This window comes from Phaenicophaeus curvirostris, chromosome 8 (assembly GCF_032191515.1).
Source record: "Phaenicophaeus curvirostris isolate KB17595 chromosome 8, BPBGC_Pcur_1.0, whole genome shotgun sequence".
NCBI classification, from domain to species: Eukaryota; Metazoa; Chordata; class Aves; order Cuculiformes; family Cuculidae; genus Phaenicophaeus; species Phaenicophaeus curvirostris.
Window position 1 is genome coordinate 27,449,817 of NC_091399.1, and position 19,890 is coordinate 27,469,706.

Here is a 19,890-nt window from a genome sequence, read left to right on the forward strand (position 1 = left end):
AGGGCCTTGGCTTTATAAAGAGTCTTTAGGGACAACTTGACCTCTTTGCTGAAATTAAATTTTAAGATAGTTCAGCGGGATAATTCTACTGCAGTCTCATGGTATGAAATAAGTGAACTATAATAAAATCTTAGAGGAGCATTTCCTCAATAGCTGCTACTTTCTGATTTAGAGAATAAAATAACAAGTATTTCAGAGATTTGTCATGTATTTTAGTGCTGAGTATTCTGCCACTGTGATAGGCTGCAGCCTGTGAAAGCCACCTCAAATAACCGGAGTACAAAAGGCACCTTGTAGCTTTAATACCATTTAGTGCTTCTTCCGCACTTGCAGGTTCCTGGATACTTCAGCGGCATTAGCTGGGCTTCCTGATGTCCTGAGGAAGCCTGTATCTGAGCACCATGTCACAGCTGGCAGCTCAGGCTCAGAAGCAAGGCTTGCCAAGGCTCACACTGTGAGTCAGGGGCAATAATACCTATCTTCCACTTTCATCTCTGTGCTTGAACCCATCGACCGGTGCTTCCTCCAGGCAGATGTAGTAACCTGAGATGTAAAGCATCACCTTGGCTGAGAGAGCTCGCTGTGATCTCTGCAAACCTTCCTTTGGTGCATCAGCCACAAAGAACAGTGCTACAGGCATGTGTGGAGCCAAGGCTCCCCACCCCAGTGCAGCTTTGATGCCTTAGAACCCCAAATCCAGCCAGAAAATTGTGTGTTCCCACTTCGGAACCCTAATTGAGCTGCCATGGCTGAGAATCCACATGAGCTTTTGCTGGGAAATGGTTTGTGTAGTAGTCTTACCTGCAGGGCTGCTCTTGCCAAATGAGTGTTTGCCGTTTGGTGTTGTGTAATTGGGAGTGAGAAGCTGGTTCCTCAGTACAAGCCACACGATGCTGTTGAAGAAAAGTAGCTTACTACAGAGCTCAGTGCAAGATCTCAGCCTCTCTTGCCCTGTTTACAAGAGATGGCACTTCTCAGATTTCTGAGGTCCCCAAAACATTCTCTTGCAAATGCAGGAAAGAGAAGCTCTGTAAGTGTTGCATTTGTGCCTCCCTGCATCGCGTGCCCTCTGAGTTTTGTGTGGTGAAGTCTTTGGTTTTCAACAAGAGGTGGTGGCTGGGGGATCACTAGGACAGAAGCTGGAGATCAGGGCACGAAAGTGTTGTGAGTGACTTGTGGGGCAGCAGTTAGCCTCAGAGCCTTGTTAGTACAAGCTGTCCTTTCTTGCTTCTGCTTATGGAAGAGGCAGAAAAGTGCAAACAAAGCCAGAAAGGGAAAAGGACTGCAAAGTTAGGAAGTTAGCTTTTTGCCCCTGTTTGTGTGAATGATCTCGGACCTACTGTGCAGGCTAGCAGCATGTAGAAAATTGCTCTATGCCATTTCTTCCCTTGGCACAGCCTGTGCCAAATGACCCTCTGTGTATAAGTGTTGTAATCCCACCAGCCCAGTCCTGCTAACCCCTGCTGTTGTCGTCGTCATCCCCTTCCTACACGTTGCCCCTTAAAATTCTGTGTCTCCATTTTTCTCTCCTCCTTCCTTTCCCCCCCATCAGTGGAGAAGTGAGGACTCCGTCGACCATGTAAGTACCACTTGTGTGTGTTCCAGGTTGGAAAAGAGGGGTTTGGTAAATCGATTTGTGAATTTTGTAGACACGGTGCTGTCAAAACATCCCTTTCACTCCCTTAATGAGGCTGGAGAGTTACATTGTGAAACCTTCCACAAGCGGCAAATCCAGAGAAAATTGGCATTTAGATTGCTACTAAATGCAGAAAAGCAATTGACATTTCCTATAATCTGTATTTCCAGCTTGTTGCAGTGCAGTTTTAGGCAGGCTCAAGTGATTGACTCAGGAGGTGCATCCTACTTTCGGCAGTAGTTGGCCCATGGAGTGACACAGTAAAATTAGAAATATAATCTTCAAACCGCATTGATTGTAGTCGGGAACAGTAACCTACACTCTCAGCCGTGACCTTTGGCTGAAACATTGGTAGTAGTAAGAAAACAATCACATTTAAACAGTGAAATCCAATTTTTCCCACATAATTTTGGCATATAAATTTGGAGGAACAAACTAAAAAATGACCTTTTTAGAGTCAGCAATTCAATTACGTGCCCTACTGTGAGCTTCCCCAGCACAATGCGTTTCTCCTCCTGCTTTATTCGGAGGATTCTCCCTTGGAGTGGCTTTGTCATGACAGCGCTGTGTTTACATTATGCAATCAGATCTTCTTTCATCCACTCCTTGTCTCTCTCCCCTCCTCTGAGCTCGCTCGCTTTGCTCCCGGTGGCATGCCTTTTGCGTGAGAATTTCTCTTTGCATGGATTTGGGAGGAGTGAATTCTCTTGGGATGTTCAGAGTCTGCAGGTTTTGTGTGAGTGCTTCCCCCGCGGGTCCGTTGGCACCGATCGGACTGCGTGTCCACTCACCCGCACACACGATCTGCTGCAGGGGCGGAGTTGGGATAAGACTCTGGTTCACACGGTGATTTTGGCGGGGTTCTTGTTGGTGCTTGTTGATTTTTCTCTGGGCTGGCTGGTTCCGCGATGGTAACAGGGTGATTTTGATGAGTAAGCCTGGGCAGGAAACTTGAACCAGCTGCACTGACTGGAAATCAGGTTTAACAGTGTGGGTGTTTGTGCGAGTGAGTGATGGGAGACTGGCTGTGCTCTGAGAGCAACCACAGGTGCTCCTCATAATCTTCAAGCTGGCAGGGGTGCCCCAGGCAGAGATCAGACCCCTGGAGCAGCCTCCAACACTGCCCATGCTGCCTGTCCTCAACAACTTGAGCTTAACCCTCTCTATCTCTGCTCTTTTCCGTGTTTGAAAGAGTAAATAACCAACCCAGGGCCTCTGCCTCTTTTCCGAATGCTTCTCCAGCCTAGTTGTCTCATGCTCCCTGACCTGATGAGTTATTACTGCTAATGGCCCCAACCTTTTCAGAGCACCCACAGATGAATGCAGTTCAAGGGTACCTGCCCTCAGCTTGCAGAGAGCTGCTGGCAGCTGTTGAGCTCGCTGTGCTTGCTCTTTTGCAGGCCTGGCCAGCCAGGCTTGGCACCAGTTGTGTTGCTGCTGGAGGCCAGGAGGGAGGAGTGGCGCTCCCCGCTTTGATCTCAAATTGAAGTGCGAAGCCGTGCCCTCCTCCTGCCCAGAGGAAGCCAGAGCATGCAGGGGTGCTAGCGCCCTGCCGAGTCCGCCCTCCTCTCAGACCTCCCACGGCGCAGGGTTTTCCCTCCAGGTCTTGCCAACACCTTGCGCTGACCCCATCCCATCCTTACAGCGCTGGGCCTGGCAGGGAGGGTGAACGCGGTGCTGCAGGTGTTCCTTGCTTGGGGCCCCCCGCCTGGTGTGGCTGTGCCGCTGCCTGCACAGCCTCTCTGTTTTCCCTGCGGCTCTGCTGCAAGAGACAACTTTAAAAATCCCCAAATTAGCCCTCGAGAGATTTCCGCAGCCAGCTGAACTGGCTTTTGCTCTGGTTCACAGCTCCGCAGTCCTCTTACTCTCAGGCTTGCTGGGGCAGGGTGGCTCTGGCTTCATGCAGAACCATCTCTGGAGCAGATCTTGCTCTCGGCATAAGCCGCGGGAGAGCGCAGCTGCTGACACAAGTTGGTGGTGGGTCCCTGGAAAGGCCAAGTGTTAGAGGCTGTGGTTGAAATCAGGTTTTGGAGGGCAGTGATTGTTGTTTGCTGGCTCTGTGCGAGACGTGCTAGAGTGCAATGCATGACTGCGAGCCAACGAGTGTGTCAGTGCGTTGCTGTTGGAGGCACTGACACCAGTGCCCTCCTTTTGCTCACTCTAGTAACAAGCATTTGCTCTTCTCCTTTGCCTCTTCTCTGCCTTGTGGATGCGCTCCCAGGAGACAATCATTGGAGGCCTGCTGCCAGAAACCACCTACTCCGTCACAGTTGCTGCCTACACCACCAAAGGAGATGGTGCCCGCAGCAAGCCCAAGGTCATCACCACCACAGGGGCAGGTGAGTGTGGGGAGCAGGTGCCGCAGCCTCGTAGGGGTGGTGGTAAAACCTCCCAGGAGGTACATGGGGAGTACAGCCAAGGCACCTGTACAGGAGGAAGCGAGAGGTACAGAGGTACTCTTGTGATCTCCAGCCCTTACTTACAGGCTTTGCCACTGGATCACCTGAGCAAAGCGCAGCAAACAGACGGACAGACGCTGCCAGGGCCCATGAGAGAGCAGTGAAAGTCATGGGTCTGAGCTCATCTGCGTAGTCCAGAGACCTGGGAAGAGGAAGCCTGAAAGTCCAGGCCCTCCCTCAGCTTTGGAATCGTGGCCTGTCCTCACGTTGTTCCCGTAGGCGAGTGCCGTTTCTTGCTTCCTGCGGTGACCGCAGTGCCACCTGGGATGGCCCCTCGCACAAAGGGCTCAGGTGCTCCTCGGCTACCCCCAGCCATTGCTACTACTGCCTCCCCAGGCTTACGTAGCTGAGCCCAGCTGCTCCTAGAGCCATGGTAAAATGTGGAACGCAACAAATCGTACCATAGGAGTGCTGCAGACACAACTTCTAGGTCCTGATGATCGCAGCCAGTTCTATTCTGCTGTCTCAGTAAAGACTTTTACTCTGTGCCTAGTGCAACACAGGAGCCTCAGCCTGGAGCAGGGGCAGGAGTTCATCAGGTGTTTTCCTCCGGATGTGGTCAAGCTCACCTTTGGCGGTGGCACCAACTAGTTGACACTGTCTTGTCCTCGATTTCCACTCACTAGACCTGTCCTACAACCGATAATCCTGGAACAGTATTTTATCAGTTGTTATTATGGGAATGCAGCTTGTGCAAACTGAGAGCGTTTGTTCCTGGTGCTTTTAATCAAGGAACAGCTTGCCATCTCCTCCGCGCTGCATATGGGGAGCTCCAGAAGTAGTTTCCACTGTCACGAGCTCAAATGCTGCCTCCCTTGTGCCTCGCCATGATGTATGCTCTGTTCGTCAAATTGCTACAGCTGTCCTATAAACAGGAAAAGCTTCCTAAACATCCCAGTGTTGCACTGCAAACCACAGCGGGTTTTCCCATGTTATGATGCACATTTAAAGTTAATATTTGGAATCAGCTCTGGAAATAATGTGTCCCTTAATGCTAGCTGCTGTTAGACATTGTATTACTGGTACAAGGAGGATGGCGCTGGCAGTGGAAGTGTAATTGTATGTCTTAAATACCTACAAAACCACCACCAGAGCTGCCTTTGTAGAGGCTCGTCTGCAGGCTTGACCTCGAAGGGGAGTGTTGGGATCGCCCTCTGATGGCAAAATAAGGGCATAATTGTCAAATATGGTTCTTTCTCTTGTGCTCATCTGTGGGTTCATATTTATCAAAACCGTGCAAGGATATTTAACTAGTTTTGGCTACAATCCCATTTTCATTTTCTTATCAGTAGCCCCATCCCTTTGATTCTGAGTATTTTCTCTATCAGTTGATTAGTTTACAAATCTGAGCTGATGTGAAGACGCATCCTTTTTTTAACTGAAGGAGATCAAGGTATTAAACCATCAATTTAAAGCCATCAGTTCCTAACCAGTGACGGCAACACCACTTGACTTGTGCAGCATAAGCAAAAATCTTGTGGAATGCTTGTGTTCACCTCTCACATCGACACTGACATCATGAATCTGCTCATCAGCTAAACCAAAATGTATTCTGATGGCAAACAGCCTGCCCAGCTCTGCTCACTGCCTCTGCAGATGGTAAAACTGCAAGGTTTCAGGATGAAATTTGTCTGCCTTCAAACAGATCAGGGCGCTGGACTCGGGCTGCTGTGTGTCTGTTGTGGTACGGTGCACCGGGGGCGGCACAGCCTGGTGCTGTGCACTAGCTGGAGTGTCTGAAGACCACTGATTGGGAGGATGGGATTCAGATCTTCTCTGAGATAAATATGATGCTTTGATGCTTAAACCTTTCCTGTAAACGGGGATGAATTTTGGGGCTGGATATGGCTGAATTTATTGCCTGTTTAGATGGCAGCTCATGGGAGAATGGCAGCCAACAGCTGGCTGGCTCCAGCTTCCCTCGCCACTGGATTAGGGTCGGTCTGCCTCTATCCTTGTGAATTGTCTGTCATCCTCTTCACCCTGTTGTCTGAACTTTCCCACTTTTCTCAATCCTCACGGACTAAGCGGCACAGAAGCGATCCTTCCTTCCTCTCCTCCCAGGCTATAGATGGTCATTGTGTGTTTATGTTGCAGTCCCGGGGAAGCCCACCATGATGATTAGCACGACAGCCATGAACACAGCCCTCATCCAGTGGCACCCACCCAAGGAGATGGTAGGGGAGCTTCTGGGTTACCGGCTGCAGTACAGACGTCTTGATGAGGAAAAGATGAACACGATAGACTTCGGGAAGAGAGACCATCACTACACTGTGACCAACCTGCACAAGGGGGCTACATACCTCTTCAAATTGTCTGCCAAGAACAGAGCTGGCCCAGGAGAGGAGTTTGAGAAGGAGATCACTACCGCGGAAGATGTGCCAAGCGGCTTCCCACAGAACCTGCGTGTGGTGGGCCTCACTACTTCCACCACAGAGGTTGCATGGGAACCCCCAGTCTTGGCAGAAAGAAATGGCAAGATAGTCAACTACACGGTGGTATACAGGGACATAAATAGCCAACAGGACTTGGTTAACATCACCAAGAACACAAGTATCACTTTGACGAATTTGAAGCCCGATACCACTTACGACATCAAAGTGAGGGCACGCACCAATAAGGGGGTTGGGCCGCTCAGCCCCAGCATCCAGTCCCGGACCATGCCTGTTGAGCAAGGTAAGTGCCCCTCTAACAGGCCCTAACAGCAGCAAGGTCTTCCTCCAGGACAGGTACCTTTGCTTAAGTTCACGAGGCCACGCTCCCCTTTGCTCTGGCTAATGAGATCAGGTACTGTGTGGCTCCCTAGTGTAAAAGTAGCTTGGTGAAGGGAAGCTCAATGAAGGTTTTCTTAAAGTTGCTGTTTGCTGGGAGAGGGTCATTGGTGGTAGCTTAATTGCTTTTGTTGCTCCTCAGGCACACTTTTGCTGTTTTATCTGTATATGAAAGGCTTTTGCTTGAACTGGAGCAGGAGGCTGGGTAGGATCATCTGCAGATCCAGTACCTGAGCGCCACTGTTCTTTGATCACGGCAAAGGGCTAAGAGAGTGTGAGCAGAGGCGGGGGAGAGGAAAGCTATAGTTCAGCTTGCAACTCCCTGTCTGTGATGCTGGGAAGGATACTCAGAAAGTGAAACTCCACTGGAACTGAAGAGTTGGTAAAAGGCTGCTGCTCTTTTCTCCTCATCTCTTACTTCTCTGCTGTAGCTGAACTCTTCGACCTCTGCTGCTGAGTTAGACAAAGAGAGACTTGGAGCCAAGCTGCTGCCTAGCTCCCTCCTGACCTGGCCTTACAGTGCTCAAATATCTTGTTTTTCATTTCAGTGTTTGCTAAGAACTTCCGCGTCAATGCTGTCATGAAAACATCTGTGTTGCTGAGCTGGGAAGTGCCTGACTCCTATAAATCTACAGTGCCTTTTAAGGTAAGGGTGGGATACAGAGGACAGGGAGCTCTGCCTGTGGCAGTGAGCAGGACATTGGAAAGCAGCATTTTGACCTGCCACATGATGTTTTTAGGCCATCAGACAAGAGACCAGCAGAGCAGGGTCGTGGTGCTCACTGGCCTGGGGTCTTGTGGAGCTCAGATCTCCGAGCCAAGGTTAGGTAGCTCCGCCTTGCTTTTGAGCACCCACGCAGAAACCGTGGCACGCAGAAGAGCACAGTGGTGCTTGCTTTCCCTCCTCTCACTGTTCTTGGGTCAGAAAGTGTTGTAGTTTTGTTTCTTTCTTTCTACTTTGATCAGGTGTGGAATACCCAGTAGGCACTTGGTAACAAAACAGGAGATTAAAGTTGGCCAAAGCACATGAACAAGAAATGCCAAGCAGTGAAAGCATGCACTGGGTAGAGGGCAATCTGAGAATAGGAATGTCTCGGGGAGCGTAATCTGTATTTCTGACTTCTAAGCATCCAGCTAAACACCCATCTTCAACTTAGCAACTTCTGCTAAGTACCTCCTCCTCCCTTGATAGCACCCCCAAATTACTTGCCTTTTCGAAGGGAAATGGAAACAGGTCTAGCACCCCAAATCACTGATGCTTTTCCCACGAGTGCTTGCAGTGGTTCTTCCCACAGTGCCAATCAGTGCTTCACTCCTCCATCAGCTTTCTCAAGTGTCTTGTCACCTGGCACCACTTGACTGGGTCAGGCTGGTCGTTGCAGCTCCATGACAGTGGTTACACAAGGTTGTCCTGAAGCCTGACTCGGAGTTGAAGTGTGAAAAGTTATAAATGTGATTTAAGCACAAGCGATCACCAGGACGAAGTGGTCTGCAAACCAGCCAGTGAATCAAATCAAGAATGACTCCTTCTGCAGCGTGTCCTGTCTCAAACATCCAGATGGCCTTTATGAATTACTTCAGAGCAACAGGGCAGATGCGTAATCTCAGGGAGCAAAGGAGAGAAGCATTATCACCCTTCCAGAAGATGTTACAGGTGTAAGCAGCACAAGTTGTGTCAGTGCAGAGGGAACTGTGAAGGAATGGCTGTTGCTCTCTTTTCTCCAGCACAATTCTGGATGTAGTGTCATCCACCAGGCTGCAGAGAACATTGATCACTCGATCTCTTAGTGCTCTTGCATGTTTCCCAGTGTGGATCACTGATGTGGCTAAAATATTTCAGTCTGATGGAAATTTCTGCAGATCTCGGCACAGCTTCTCTCCTCTAAGAAAGAAGACCAATGAGTTACATCTCCAAGGGAGATATTCACCACAGTCTCAGCAGCAATCCGCTGCCTCTGCAAAGGTGGCCGGGGGGAAAAGCATGCTCTCCTTCCTCCTCACACACACACCCTGCCGTGCTATGGCTAAAGAGCAAAGGCAAGGCTTGCGTGAGCTGTGGGGGATCCATGGCCAGGAAGTTGAGGGGAAGGTCTTGAACTGCATCCGTATCACATTGGATCCCCTTCCTTGTTACTAACTCTCCTTGTTTAAATCCTAAAGCTGTATTACCATTCTCAATAGCAGACATTTGTTTACGTGCAGAGTTTAGCTGAAGCAGATAAGGCTTTTCTGAAGACCTTTTGGTATTCAAAGCTTTCCTAGATGTAGCATGCGTTAGGATCAGCGTTCAGATATCTGCCCGCGAGGAACTGCAGAGATCCCTGTTACTTTGCACTCTGCTGAAGGAACTGTCTGCTTAGTCTTACCTTATTCTTGTGGCACAAACCCCATGTCTCTGTGTGACAGCGCAGTGCTAGAAAGGGACAGTGTGACCTTTGGAGCGTTACCACCACATAAGGATGGTGGAGTGGTTGGAGGTAGCCAGGAGCCAACAGCGTAATGCTGATGCCTTGTCTCAGACTCGTAGCTACCATCGCTTACACAGACGGTGACTCGGGGTGTGCCCTGCTGCGGGTTAACCCTCAGATGACACAGGAGCAGATGGTGTTAGCCACTTGCTAACTGAAGAGCAGTCATGCAAACGAGAACGTTACAAGGATATTGCTCTAATGGTGTCTTCTTTCTATTAATATTCCCAGACTTGCAGACACACGAGTCAAGGCCAGGAGCTAAAAGGTTCAGCTCCAGGTCACTGACTGTGCCACTCAAAGAAATCCTTAACCTTCAGGACTTCGTGTTTTCATAAACAAGGTTCACCTCTCTCCTCTAATTCAGGCACATGGGATGCTGAGGCTGGAGCCTAATACTGTAACTAGCATAGCAGATAAATCTCCATGGGAACAATTAGTATTATCTACACTTGATAAACAGTCTCATGCTAAATCTATGTCCCAAAGGGTGTCATATTCTACTTTAACAGATTTAATTAAAGTAGATATTGTTCTGACAATGAATAGTGAGGAGAAGGCAGGACTGGTGCTTTTTTTTTTTTATGAATAGGGGATGAACTGAGACCTTAGGTATTTTCATTGCTGCCAAATCAATAATGAAGGTTTGAGTTCTCTTTGGGGAATTTTCACAGCTTCTTCTGGTCTAGGAGATAAATCCCTTGTAAAATGTTGCCCAGCAGTTGTGATGGAGCACAGGCGCTATTCCTTTTCTATTCCAGTGTGCTTGCAGAAAGCTGTGCTGAAGCTTTCATGGAAAGTGCAAAACCACTACATCCTTCTCTTTGGGTAAACTGCACTTTCCTGAGACTCATTATTCAATTTAAGAGCAGGACAAAGGATATATTGGTTAATGGCAGCATCACAAGGTATTTTACAAATGGAGAGAAGGAGCAGCACCTTTTGAAAATTATTATGGTACAGGTTCAGAAATAACCGCTGAGAATGCTGGGCAGAGCCTTCTCACAGTGTGTCCCATGGAATGTAGTAATTACTGCTACCCACAGAAAAGGCAACCTCGTCTACTTCTCCATCGAGTCATTATCTTTTCCAGTATTGCACACTATGTGTCTTTTCATCTTTTAGTTCAATACATTCTATAACTGCCTTGAAATCAAGCAGCAGACCTTCAGCAGTGACATTCGGACCCACCTAGCTCTGCAAATCGTCTCTTGTGAGTAAGAGCAGCACAAATGACATTTTACAGCAATCTATGGGCTAGTCAGCAATGTTTGGCAGTTCAGAGCCCTTGGGCCAAATTTGCTGCTGACTTAAGTAGTTACCAGTGGGCCATGATGCAACCTCTAAATAGCATTCGTGCTGGAGCTCCCAGGCATCTTCAGCTGAACACGAATGACTGTTTCTGATCCCTTCCATTATTGTAAGGTTTGTGTGAGACCTTAACTAATGGTGCATAACATTGGAGAAGACAATGTGTTATGGCAGGTAAAGGAACGCAGAAGTGCTACTGCAACTGTGAAAAGAGGGGACGGTGGAGAATGCTTCAGGAAAGCATTGCAAATGCCAATTTCACTCTCTTTGCACACAAATTTCTGTGCATGGCAGTAAAAATCATCTCATATCAGCACTGAATCAAGGACTGTGCCCTGGCCTTTCCCGATGCACAGCAAACAGGTAAACACTGAACGGAGGTGTCTGCCCATCTCCTCTGTGTCCTCTTGCTCCAGAAGAACAGCCGTGCACCTAGAAGATGCCTCATGTGCAGGCAGTTGGTGGGTGAGTGTCTTCCCTGGGGCACACACAGAAGCGGTTGATGATACCTTTCTTAGGGAGGACTTCATAATGAGAAGCCTCAGATGAGAGGCAGCAGAACTCATTGTGGGCTTTGCATCCTTCCAGCATAGCTCTTCATGGTGGAAGTTTGGTTTTGTTCAAGTATGTGTTGGAACGCATGGAGTGAGGCCCCGCTGCTCCCTCAGGACAACCCTAACTTGCTTTCATCTGGGATATCTAGACCTGTACTACTGAAATATCATTGCAAGGGGTGATGCTGGAACAGACAGCAAAGCTGCTGAGACGACTTGGAAGTCTAACATTCTTGTTTTTGTTGTGCCTGCTTCTGTGTCAGAGCAGGGTGAAACTTGCCAGCTAAATATCTGATATTCCAGAGATATAAGAGGCATTTCTTCATTTAACCTTCTTCACTCACTTGAGCACCCATCTGATGTACATGTCTTTGGGGAAAGGGATCAAAGCCCAGGAGAAAATATCTTAAGAAGAATCATAGCAGAGGACAAGTCCCTTCAGCCATCCTACCTTTGACAGCCTTTCCTGCATGTGGGGCAGCCAGCAGGGGCTTTATCCCTGCAAACCTCTGTTATTTTAGTACTTGGTACTTATTTTTGCAGTTCATCCCTGAAGACTGAAGCATGTCAGCCGGAGAGATTGATTGCATCTCTTCTCTGTTGCTGGCTCCTCACTGCTGCTCTGTTACCCATTGGGAGTCTCTTCTCAGCAGCAAAAAAAAGCTGTGACTCCTTTCCTATCCCAGCCTCCTTGCAAAGTGACCTGAGGAGGATTTGAAATATGCTGTGGGTATCACTGTTAGGATGACACAAAGGCAGAGCTGCAAGTTCCAGGCCTGTCTTCATCCCTGTGCTCCTCTGTCCTTCAGATCCCTTTCCAGGGCCTCTCTCCTCCTCCCAGCTCCAGCACTAAATATTAGAGCAGTGCTAATCAGCTGCCCTTGTCCCAGCAAGCCAGCAGCTTTCTGCAGATTTCTGCCACCTGCTAAAAAGGTGACTTGGAAGGAAAGTATGATCCTTCCCTTGCTGCCTGCATCACCCCGAACGGCAGGCTCAGCTGGTAAAAAAATCCATTTTACTTCAAGTAATTTTTCTTCCGCAGGTCTGTCTTCTCTCTCTCAAGGCCACTGTTGGAAAGAGCACGTTTTACTGTGTGGTCTCTGCCTGTGGCACATAATAGCTGCCATGGTTTAACATGCTCCAGCTTTGCCATTGCCAGTTTTTGACATTCTGTGCGTCTGCACTGCTGTCAGGAATCCAGCGCTCTCCTGCCATGCTGGACGGGCACCCAGTGGAAGGGAACATGCCGATTTATCACAGCTGGGGCACAACCTCTGGTCTCTCTGGCTCTCTACACCCCATTTGTCTCTGACTCCGGGAACTGTTCTGAGTTTCTGGCTTTGCAGAGGCAGCACTCAGGGTTCTGGCATACAGGGGTTGTTCCAGCAGGATTGGGATCAAGATTCCCAGGGCAGATGGGCTGTTTGGCGAGGCTAATACAGCAGCAGCCCTGGGGGAGCTGGGCATCCTGAATATCTGCAACAGGGCCTGAGAAAATGTCATTAGCTGGAGGGGCCAGCAGACACAAGTGGGGAAGCTGTGTAGGAGCTGCCCCAGGCCACCCATGGCTCTGCCCCGTTCTGCCCACCAGCCCCTCGCTGCAAACACTGCAGCAGAAAGCAGTGCGGATCTGCCCACAGCTGGCATGGCACCAGCATCTGTTGTCATGGCAACGGGGTGTCACACCTGCAGAGCTGCTGCTTCGGGTACCAATTTGTGAGCCCAGCACAGGATTTGTCAGATCATCGGTGGGGCGTGTGATGCCCCCTCCCGCCCCAGCCCACCCTCCCTGGTCACCTTGCTGGGAGGGAGATGCTCTGCATTAACCATTCCGTCAGGCATCAGCTGGTAGACATGGGAGTGACACCAATTTAAAGCAGACGGGATCTAACACCAAAAGCATATTGTGTGTTTTAGCCTCTTGAGACAAGAAACAAAGACCCATTCATCTCCTTATGAGGGCAAAGCGCAGCCATCTGGATTCCTCCCCCCAGCCAGAGCTGAAAAGCAGTGCGTGTGGCACCACCGGCCTCACTGCTGGTGCCCGGCCACCCAGGCTTTGCTGAGATGACCTTCTCTGCTCCATCGCTGTGAGGTGCAGGGAGCGTGGCTCGACCCTCTGCTGGGGGTTGCTCTTCTTTAACTAAGGATTTATGGTTGTTTACAAAGCGTGCAGTAGCTGAACCACCTGAGGGAGGGCCTAGAGCCAAATTGTTGTCTCTAACGCTGGTTTGAGTGTGGGTTTTCATCAGCAGCTGTCGGCTGCCTAAGTGTGTCCTTTTCCCATTTCAGATTCTGTACAATAGCCAGAGTGTGGAGGTGGACGGCCACTCAATGAAGAAACTCATAAGTGACCTCCAGCCAGACACGGACTATTCTTTTGTGCTAATGAACCGTGGGAGCAGTGCTGGGGGACTCCAGCACCTCGTCTCAATCCGCACCGCTCCCGACGTCCTGCAAAGCAAACCCATCGCCACAAACAAGTATATACAGGAAGGAAAATTCACACTCACTCTTCCCAAAGTCCAGACCACTGTGCCAGTTAGGTAGGTGCCGTGCCTGGGTGGAGATGAGGAAAAGGGCAGGGTAGACCTCTGCCAACCTGTAGATTTTGTAACCTGGGGGTGGATTTCTTAGCAGGCTGTGCTACAGAGCCAGGCATTTGCCTGTGACATAGGATCACGCTGCGGGCTCTTCCTGAACAAATATTTGTGTGCAATAAAATTAAGACAATTCCCTGACAGTTTGCCCTCACCCTGGTGGTTATACTCCAGATGCTACCAGGAAAAACACAGTTGAGGATCAGGAGGGACTTTCTCTGACACTGCATAATATCCTTTAAATAAATAATGCCTAAAGCCTCAAGGAGATTAAAAAAGCGAGTTTGTGGAAGTCTAATTTGTTACTGTGGTATCCTTGTGCTAGAGCACAATTTCCCCAGGGTTCTTGCTACAATCCGATTATATAAATGTCCTTCTTGCAGCTCCTACACCACCCTCTGGAGCACAGTCTGTAGATCTTCATTAACCTAATGAGTGCTAACGGAAATACTCTCTTCTCCAGTGCAGCTGGAAAACTGACCTCTTCCTGATGGAGCCCTTCTGCTGCTGAGAGGGCAGGGAGAGGAGGAGGTCATCCTTGGGAGGCGACTGGCTCGTGTTACTTGGTGATGTGCCAGAGAGATGGCTCGGAGTCCAGTGCTTACACGTTTCCTTCCTTCCTTCCCAGGTGGTACTACATCGTGGTTGTACCAGCAGATCAGAGTGCCAGCAGCCCGACTGCTCGATGGCGGACACCGGATGAGATGGAGCTGGACCAGGTAGGAGGCTATAGCAGCAGCGATTGGAGGTGGCTTCTGTCTCATAGACTCATTAAGGTTGGAAAAGACCTCTAAGATCATCGAGTCCAACCATCACCACAGCACCACTGTGCCTACTAAACCATGTCCCAAAGTGCCACATCCACACATTTTTTGAACACCTCTAGGGAAGGAGACTCGCACCACTTGCCTGGGCTGGCTGTTCCAGTGCTTCATCAATCTTCCAGTAAAGAAATTTTTCCTAATATCCAGTCTAAATTTCCGCTGGCACAATTTGAGGCCTCGGATCGTATACTCTTTACACACTTTTTCAGCTGAAGCAAACATGCTGATTTTGAAAACAAGCTAGGAGAGAAGGGTACTGTTTTCAGTTTGTTAAGCTGTTCTGTCAAGAGGCTTTTCCCTCTCTGGACAGGACCTAAGCCTGCAGTTTAGATAAAGACTTCACTCTAGTGTCTAACAAACCTGCAAAGCTCCTTTCACATTTGCTTGTTAAAGGTTTTCAGCATTCACCAGCTCATTCACCCCAAGATGCAGCTTATTCTGGGCAGGAGTCCTCAAACACCAGTAACGTGGGATCAGAGGAGTCCCACACAAGGGGATGTGGGGCCTTTCTTCCCCACACACCACAAATCCTGAAGTAATGAGGAAAATCTCCCAAGAAATCACACACAGAAGGTCCATTAAGAAACAAAGTTGCAAGCTTGAAGCACTCAGAAACTACAAAGTGTTAGAAGCTGTAAATCAGCCCTTGCTTATCATTAATCTTTAATTACATGATTGCACAGTCTTTTCCATGGGGTCCCAGCTCACAGCCTGTATGGGCGGATCTGTTCTGCACATGAAGCAGAAATTGTGTGATGGAGAACCATCATCTGTAGGTCTTCTGCATCATTATGTTGCAAAAGTTGGAAGGCATCACAAGAAATAGAAGGCTAGGATGAGAAAAAACGGTTTGGTTTCGTGCTTTAGGTAGCTGAAAGCTATTGAGAGAACTGGTTTCTGTCTCTTGATTGTTTCATCCTGTCCTGGACAAATGATTTAAAACAAAATTTTCTGTAGCAGCCACTCTCTTGCATGTTCTGTGTTTTGGAGTGCTCAATTTGAGATGCTGGAGCCTCATTTGCAAAGCCTAAGCATCCCCAGCTGCACAGAGAGTCAATAGGAGCCCTGTTGGATATAGTCAGTGCTATAAAAAATGCTAAGTTTTCTTTAAAAACAAAACAAGCCAATGTTGTTTCAATTTGACTTTCAAAATTCGTTGACTTTTTTTTTTTACATTAATGTCCGTGCATCTCTGTTCTCCGTCTGTAAAATTAGGATAATCGCTTTCATCTCACCTAATACGAGTGTTGGGAAGATAAGATCGTTAATGTTTGTGAAGCACTTGTAGTATTATAGTGATCAGCACCATAGAAAAGCCCATGAGAAAGTTATTAATTTTGTCTTCAGAGCTGGATTTGAATAGTAAGCAATAAACAAGGCCTCAGGTTGCATAATGGAGAGAGGAAAACAAAATATGGAAGAGCTGCTCTTTGATTAAGCACTGTCTGTCCTGTGTATTGAACAAAGCAGGCGAGTTACGGAAGAAATAGTACGTGACCATGCAGTCAAGGATTGTAACACAATGTACATACGTAAGAGAGCTGAATTAATTTTGCACAGGGAATATTAGTTTTCTAATTTTTCAGGATGTGAACTTTGCAAGCGTAGCATTCCTTTGGTGCAGTCTTTTGCTATGCGTTAAGTATAAAAGTGGCAGAAGCGTCCGGCGACCTCACTCACAACTGGAGCCCTGTGGTTTCCCACCCATGCACATACAGCTGTGTTTTCTGCCCCAAAGAGCTCAGCTGTAATTTCAGCTGAGATACAAGAGACGTGTGCAGGGAGCAAACTCCGCAGTCCAAAGACTCTCTTTCTGCCTTTTCCCTGCAATTACAAAGATACTTGTGGAACAGAGATTTCTCCATCCCTTTTTATTCTTTTTTTTTGGTGGTATTGCAGTGACAAGCTATAGCTTTCCTAAATTGCTCCAACGTGAGTATTCAAAAGAGGGCAAGGATGGGCTGTCAAGGGGAAAGAGAGAGGGGTGCCTAACCCAGCTTTTCCTCCTCAGAGGGAGTGAGCTCAGCTCAGCAGTGTGGCTTTATGTGCACTTCACTGCCCCCAGCCCCACTGACATTCCCCGTCTGCCCTGACAATGCTGCACTGATACATTCTTGTGTGAAATGTATTTCATGCCTCCTCCTTCATTTTAAATTAGAATTTCTGTTCCAAGCCTGATATTCGTTTTTATTCATTAGAAAAACATCTTTAAACATCTGAGAGTCTTTCTTAGCAGTGTAATTGAATTTTTGTGTGTTTATGTCATTTTTCATGAATTTGTGGCCGACTATGAAATTTGCCATTTTTACTCAGTGCATCCCATGAAATCTGTTATCATTCTGTGTGATTTACGCAAAGCTCTGTCTGCCACCCAGCAGCAGGTGAAATATCAAAGCACTGACAGAAGGGAAAGACGCAGCAAATGTCACCTTTTCCCTGTACATCAGCATCAGCTGTAGATCACATCCAGTGTCCGCAGAGCGCATGAGTTGCTGTCTGTACCAATATTTGGGCTGCAGAATGTGGCTCAGTTCTCTCACGGCCCACTGGGATGCATTAACTTGGGGTGACTGGCATAGCCAAGCTTTTTAAGCCCTAACATACACCATATCAGCGTTCCAGGGCTCAGGACTCTAGCAAAGTCCTGAGGATGAGGTGCTGAGGGGCCTGGTTTAGTGATTGATGAGAATGGTTAGACTCGATGATCCGGTGGGTCTTTTCCAACCTGGTGATTCTATGATTCTGTGATTCAAAGCTGAGCTCTGCTTGCAGTGAGGATCTGCTGGCGTGTGCCCAAGCATTGCCTAAACAGACAAAACATTCCTCTGGTTTCTTTGTACCACTGCGTCCAAATCAAACCCAGTATCTTCTCCCTTCCCTTCTAACCTGCTGCGCCCTATAACTGGTAAGGTGACAGCGTGAGGCGGTGTCACCCGGCGTGAAGCAATAGTGATGCACCTTGTTTGTCCCCAGCTGCTGGAGGCCATAAGCCAAGGGAGTCAGAGCAGGCGCCAGCGACGCCAAGCAGACAGACTCAAGCCCTACATCGCTGCTCAAGTGGATGTGCTGCCCGAGACCTTCACCCTAGGGGATGAGAAGAACTACAAAGGCTTCTACAATAAACCCCTGTCTCAAGATCTGAGCTATCGCTGCTTCGTGCTGGCCTCCTTGGAGGATGGAGACACGGTAAGGACTTTGTTCTGGGGTGGCGTGGTCTGTCCTAGCCCTAGGTGGGCTTGGTGCAGGCAAGGTGAACAGTTACTGCAAGCTGGGATGATGGAGTTTTCTCTGAAGAGAGGAGCGTGAGGCTGCATAGCTGGTGTCAACCAGCAGAGGCGGCCGTGGGAGTTGACTTGATAGATGGTGTTTTTGGAGGGAAATGGCACGTATGTTCGACATAATGGATGAGAGTGGAGGGCAGTGTCAACACGTGCGTTCTACACAAGCTCGGTTGTGGCTTGCCAGGCTGTGCCCAGAGCGGAGCTTGACACATGGTTGAGTTGAGAAAGGTTCTCATTCTGCTTTAGTTTAAGTAAGTGACTGTGGAAAACAGCCCCTTGAAACCCTGCCCTGCACAGTAGCTGCTGAGGCTCTGCGGTGAACAAGATGCTTCCCCTGAAAACCCGGCCTCACAGGCTCTTCTCTGGCCAGAATCTCACTTCCAGATGATGTCTGGAGAAGCAAACAAACCTGCCACCCACCGCACGGGGTTGTCAGCAGGGCAAAGCTGCACACGTGTCTGCTGCATAGGGATTCTTGTTCCTGTGCCTCTCCTTGCTAGAGGCAAATGGGCCATGCCTTTGTCGGCAGCGTGCCACCGAGCACACGGGGCCTGGGCATGTGAGGAGGAATGGAGTAGCTGCTGCACTAAGCCAGGAGGAGCACAGCAAGACCTATATATTAGTGTCCAGCTGTAAACACAGAGGGCAGGAGTGGTGGTGGCAGCAGTAGCATCGGCCGGTTTGTAAATAATGGAAATAATAGAGATGCACAGAATCCTTTGATTGGCTTCCAAGCTGCAGCTTCCTTCCTCAGCCTCGTTTACTTGTAATGGCTCATTAGGGCTGGTCAAGTTCTTCATTACTCATCCAGCTCACATGTTTTTGTGGCAAGATGTACACACTCTTGAGGGAAGGAGAGTCACAGATAAACATCAAGGTAAAGCAGAGGCCTCAGAATGTGCTATCCTGGCAATCCCTGTCAAGAAGAGATGACCTTAACTAGTCGATCCCAGACTACCATCATCATCTACCTAGCACAGATCTGCCACAGCCCTCCAAGTGAGCCACCAGCCCGCAGTTATTACACCTTGCTCCTAGAGACCACCTTTCTGCATCCCCTGCTGCGTCGCACCCATTTTCATTTGATGCATGAGGCACTCTGTCCAGGGCTGTGCACTATCTCCCCCACTCAGCTCCTCTTAAATTGCTCACTGTGTCTGTAGTATCAGCAGGTGAGCATAACATCACCATTCCTCAAAGGCAAAGGGGAGTGCGATTGAAACGCGATCTCTGAAAGCAGGAGCACCTGCACCTTGCAGTCTGCCTTTGGAAATGCCACTGAGATAACAGTCCTTCTGATCTCTGCTTCTGTCTTCTCTTGGAAGGAGGCATTTCCAAAGCCTGTCTGCAAAAATATGAATCTTTGCCTCTTGCACAAAGCTTCAGAGATGGACACACGCATGCTTCTTCCCACCTAATGCAGCTTGTCCTGACTGGGTAGTCACAGGCAAAGCCTTTGAGCCTTCCTGGCAGAGTAGCTGCTTGCCCGTACAGAGAGGAGCCCTGGGACTTCTGCCCCATCCTCTCACCACCAATGCAGCATTTTCTTGTCTCCTGTGCTCAGACGGAGCTGTGACCAACTCTGTCCTGTTGTTTGAAATGGATGGCAGGGCATGGGAATAGGCTGCAGTGATCCCATGCAGACTTTCTCTAGGAACAGAGCTGACCCAGGAGCCAGCAGCTCTTTCAGGGTCATGGAAACAGAGTCTTCTAGGGCTGAAAGTTTCAGAGGCAAAGCAGCAACCACCACCCCCATGCTCTCCTCTCCAGCCAGTGGCATCTCTGCCCGCTGATAAACCTGAGGGGAGCAGCCAGGGTGCTGCACCTGCACGTGCTGCAAGAAGAATGTCACAGATAAGAGCATTTCTGGTCCTCCATGTGTGTTTGAAACAAGCCTGGCTGGGATCAAGGACACCTGTGAGAGGAGATCAAGATACGCATTTGTGTGACACCAGCATGCTTGATTTTTCCCTTTCTTCCCCTCTC

General features: G+C 48.8%; 1 protein-coding gene across 17 annotated transcripts in view; it reads left to right on the forward strand.

Annotated features, from left to right (window-relative positions):
* The window catches only part of PTPRF (protein tyrosine phosphatase receptor type F), a 394,608-nt gene that overhangs the window by 335,245 nt on the left and 39,473 nt on the right, over positions 1-19,890 (forward strand). For 8 of the 17 annotated variants that reach the window (XM_069862928.1, XM_069862935.1, XM_069862939.1 and 5 more), the window contains 7 exons: positions 1,553-1,579; positions 3,858-3,975; positions 6,193-6,771; positions 7,415-7,512; positions 13,492-13,745; positions 14,428-14,518; positions 17,597-17,809. In XM_069862928.1, coding sequence (XP_069719029.1) covers positions 1,553-1,579; positions 3,858-3,975; positions 6,193-6,771; positions 7,415-7,512; positions 13,492-13,745; positions 14,428-14,518; positions 17,597-17,809 — 1,380 coding nt within the window. The remainder of the gene's footprint in view (positions 1-1,552; positions 1,580-3,857; positions 3,976-6,192; positions 6,772-7,414; positions 7,513-13,491; positions 13,746-14,427; positions 14,519-17,596; positions 17,810-19,890) is intronic. The other 9 variants (XM_069862934.1, XM_069862936.1, XM_069862938.1 and 6 more) reach the window with 3 other exon arrangements.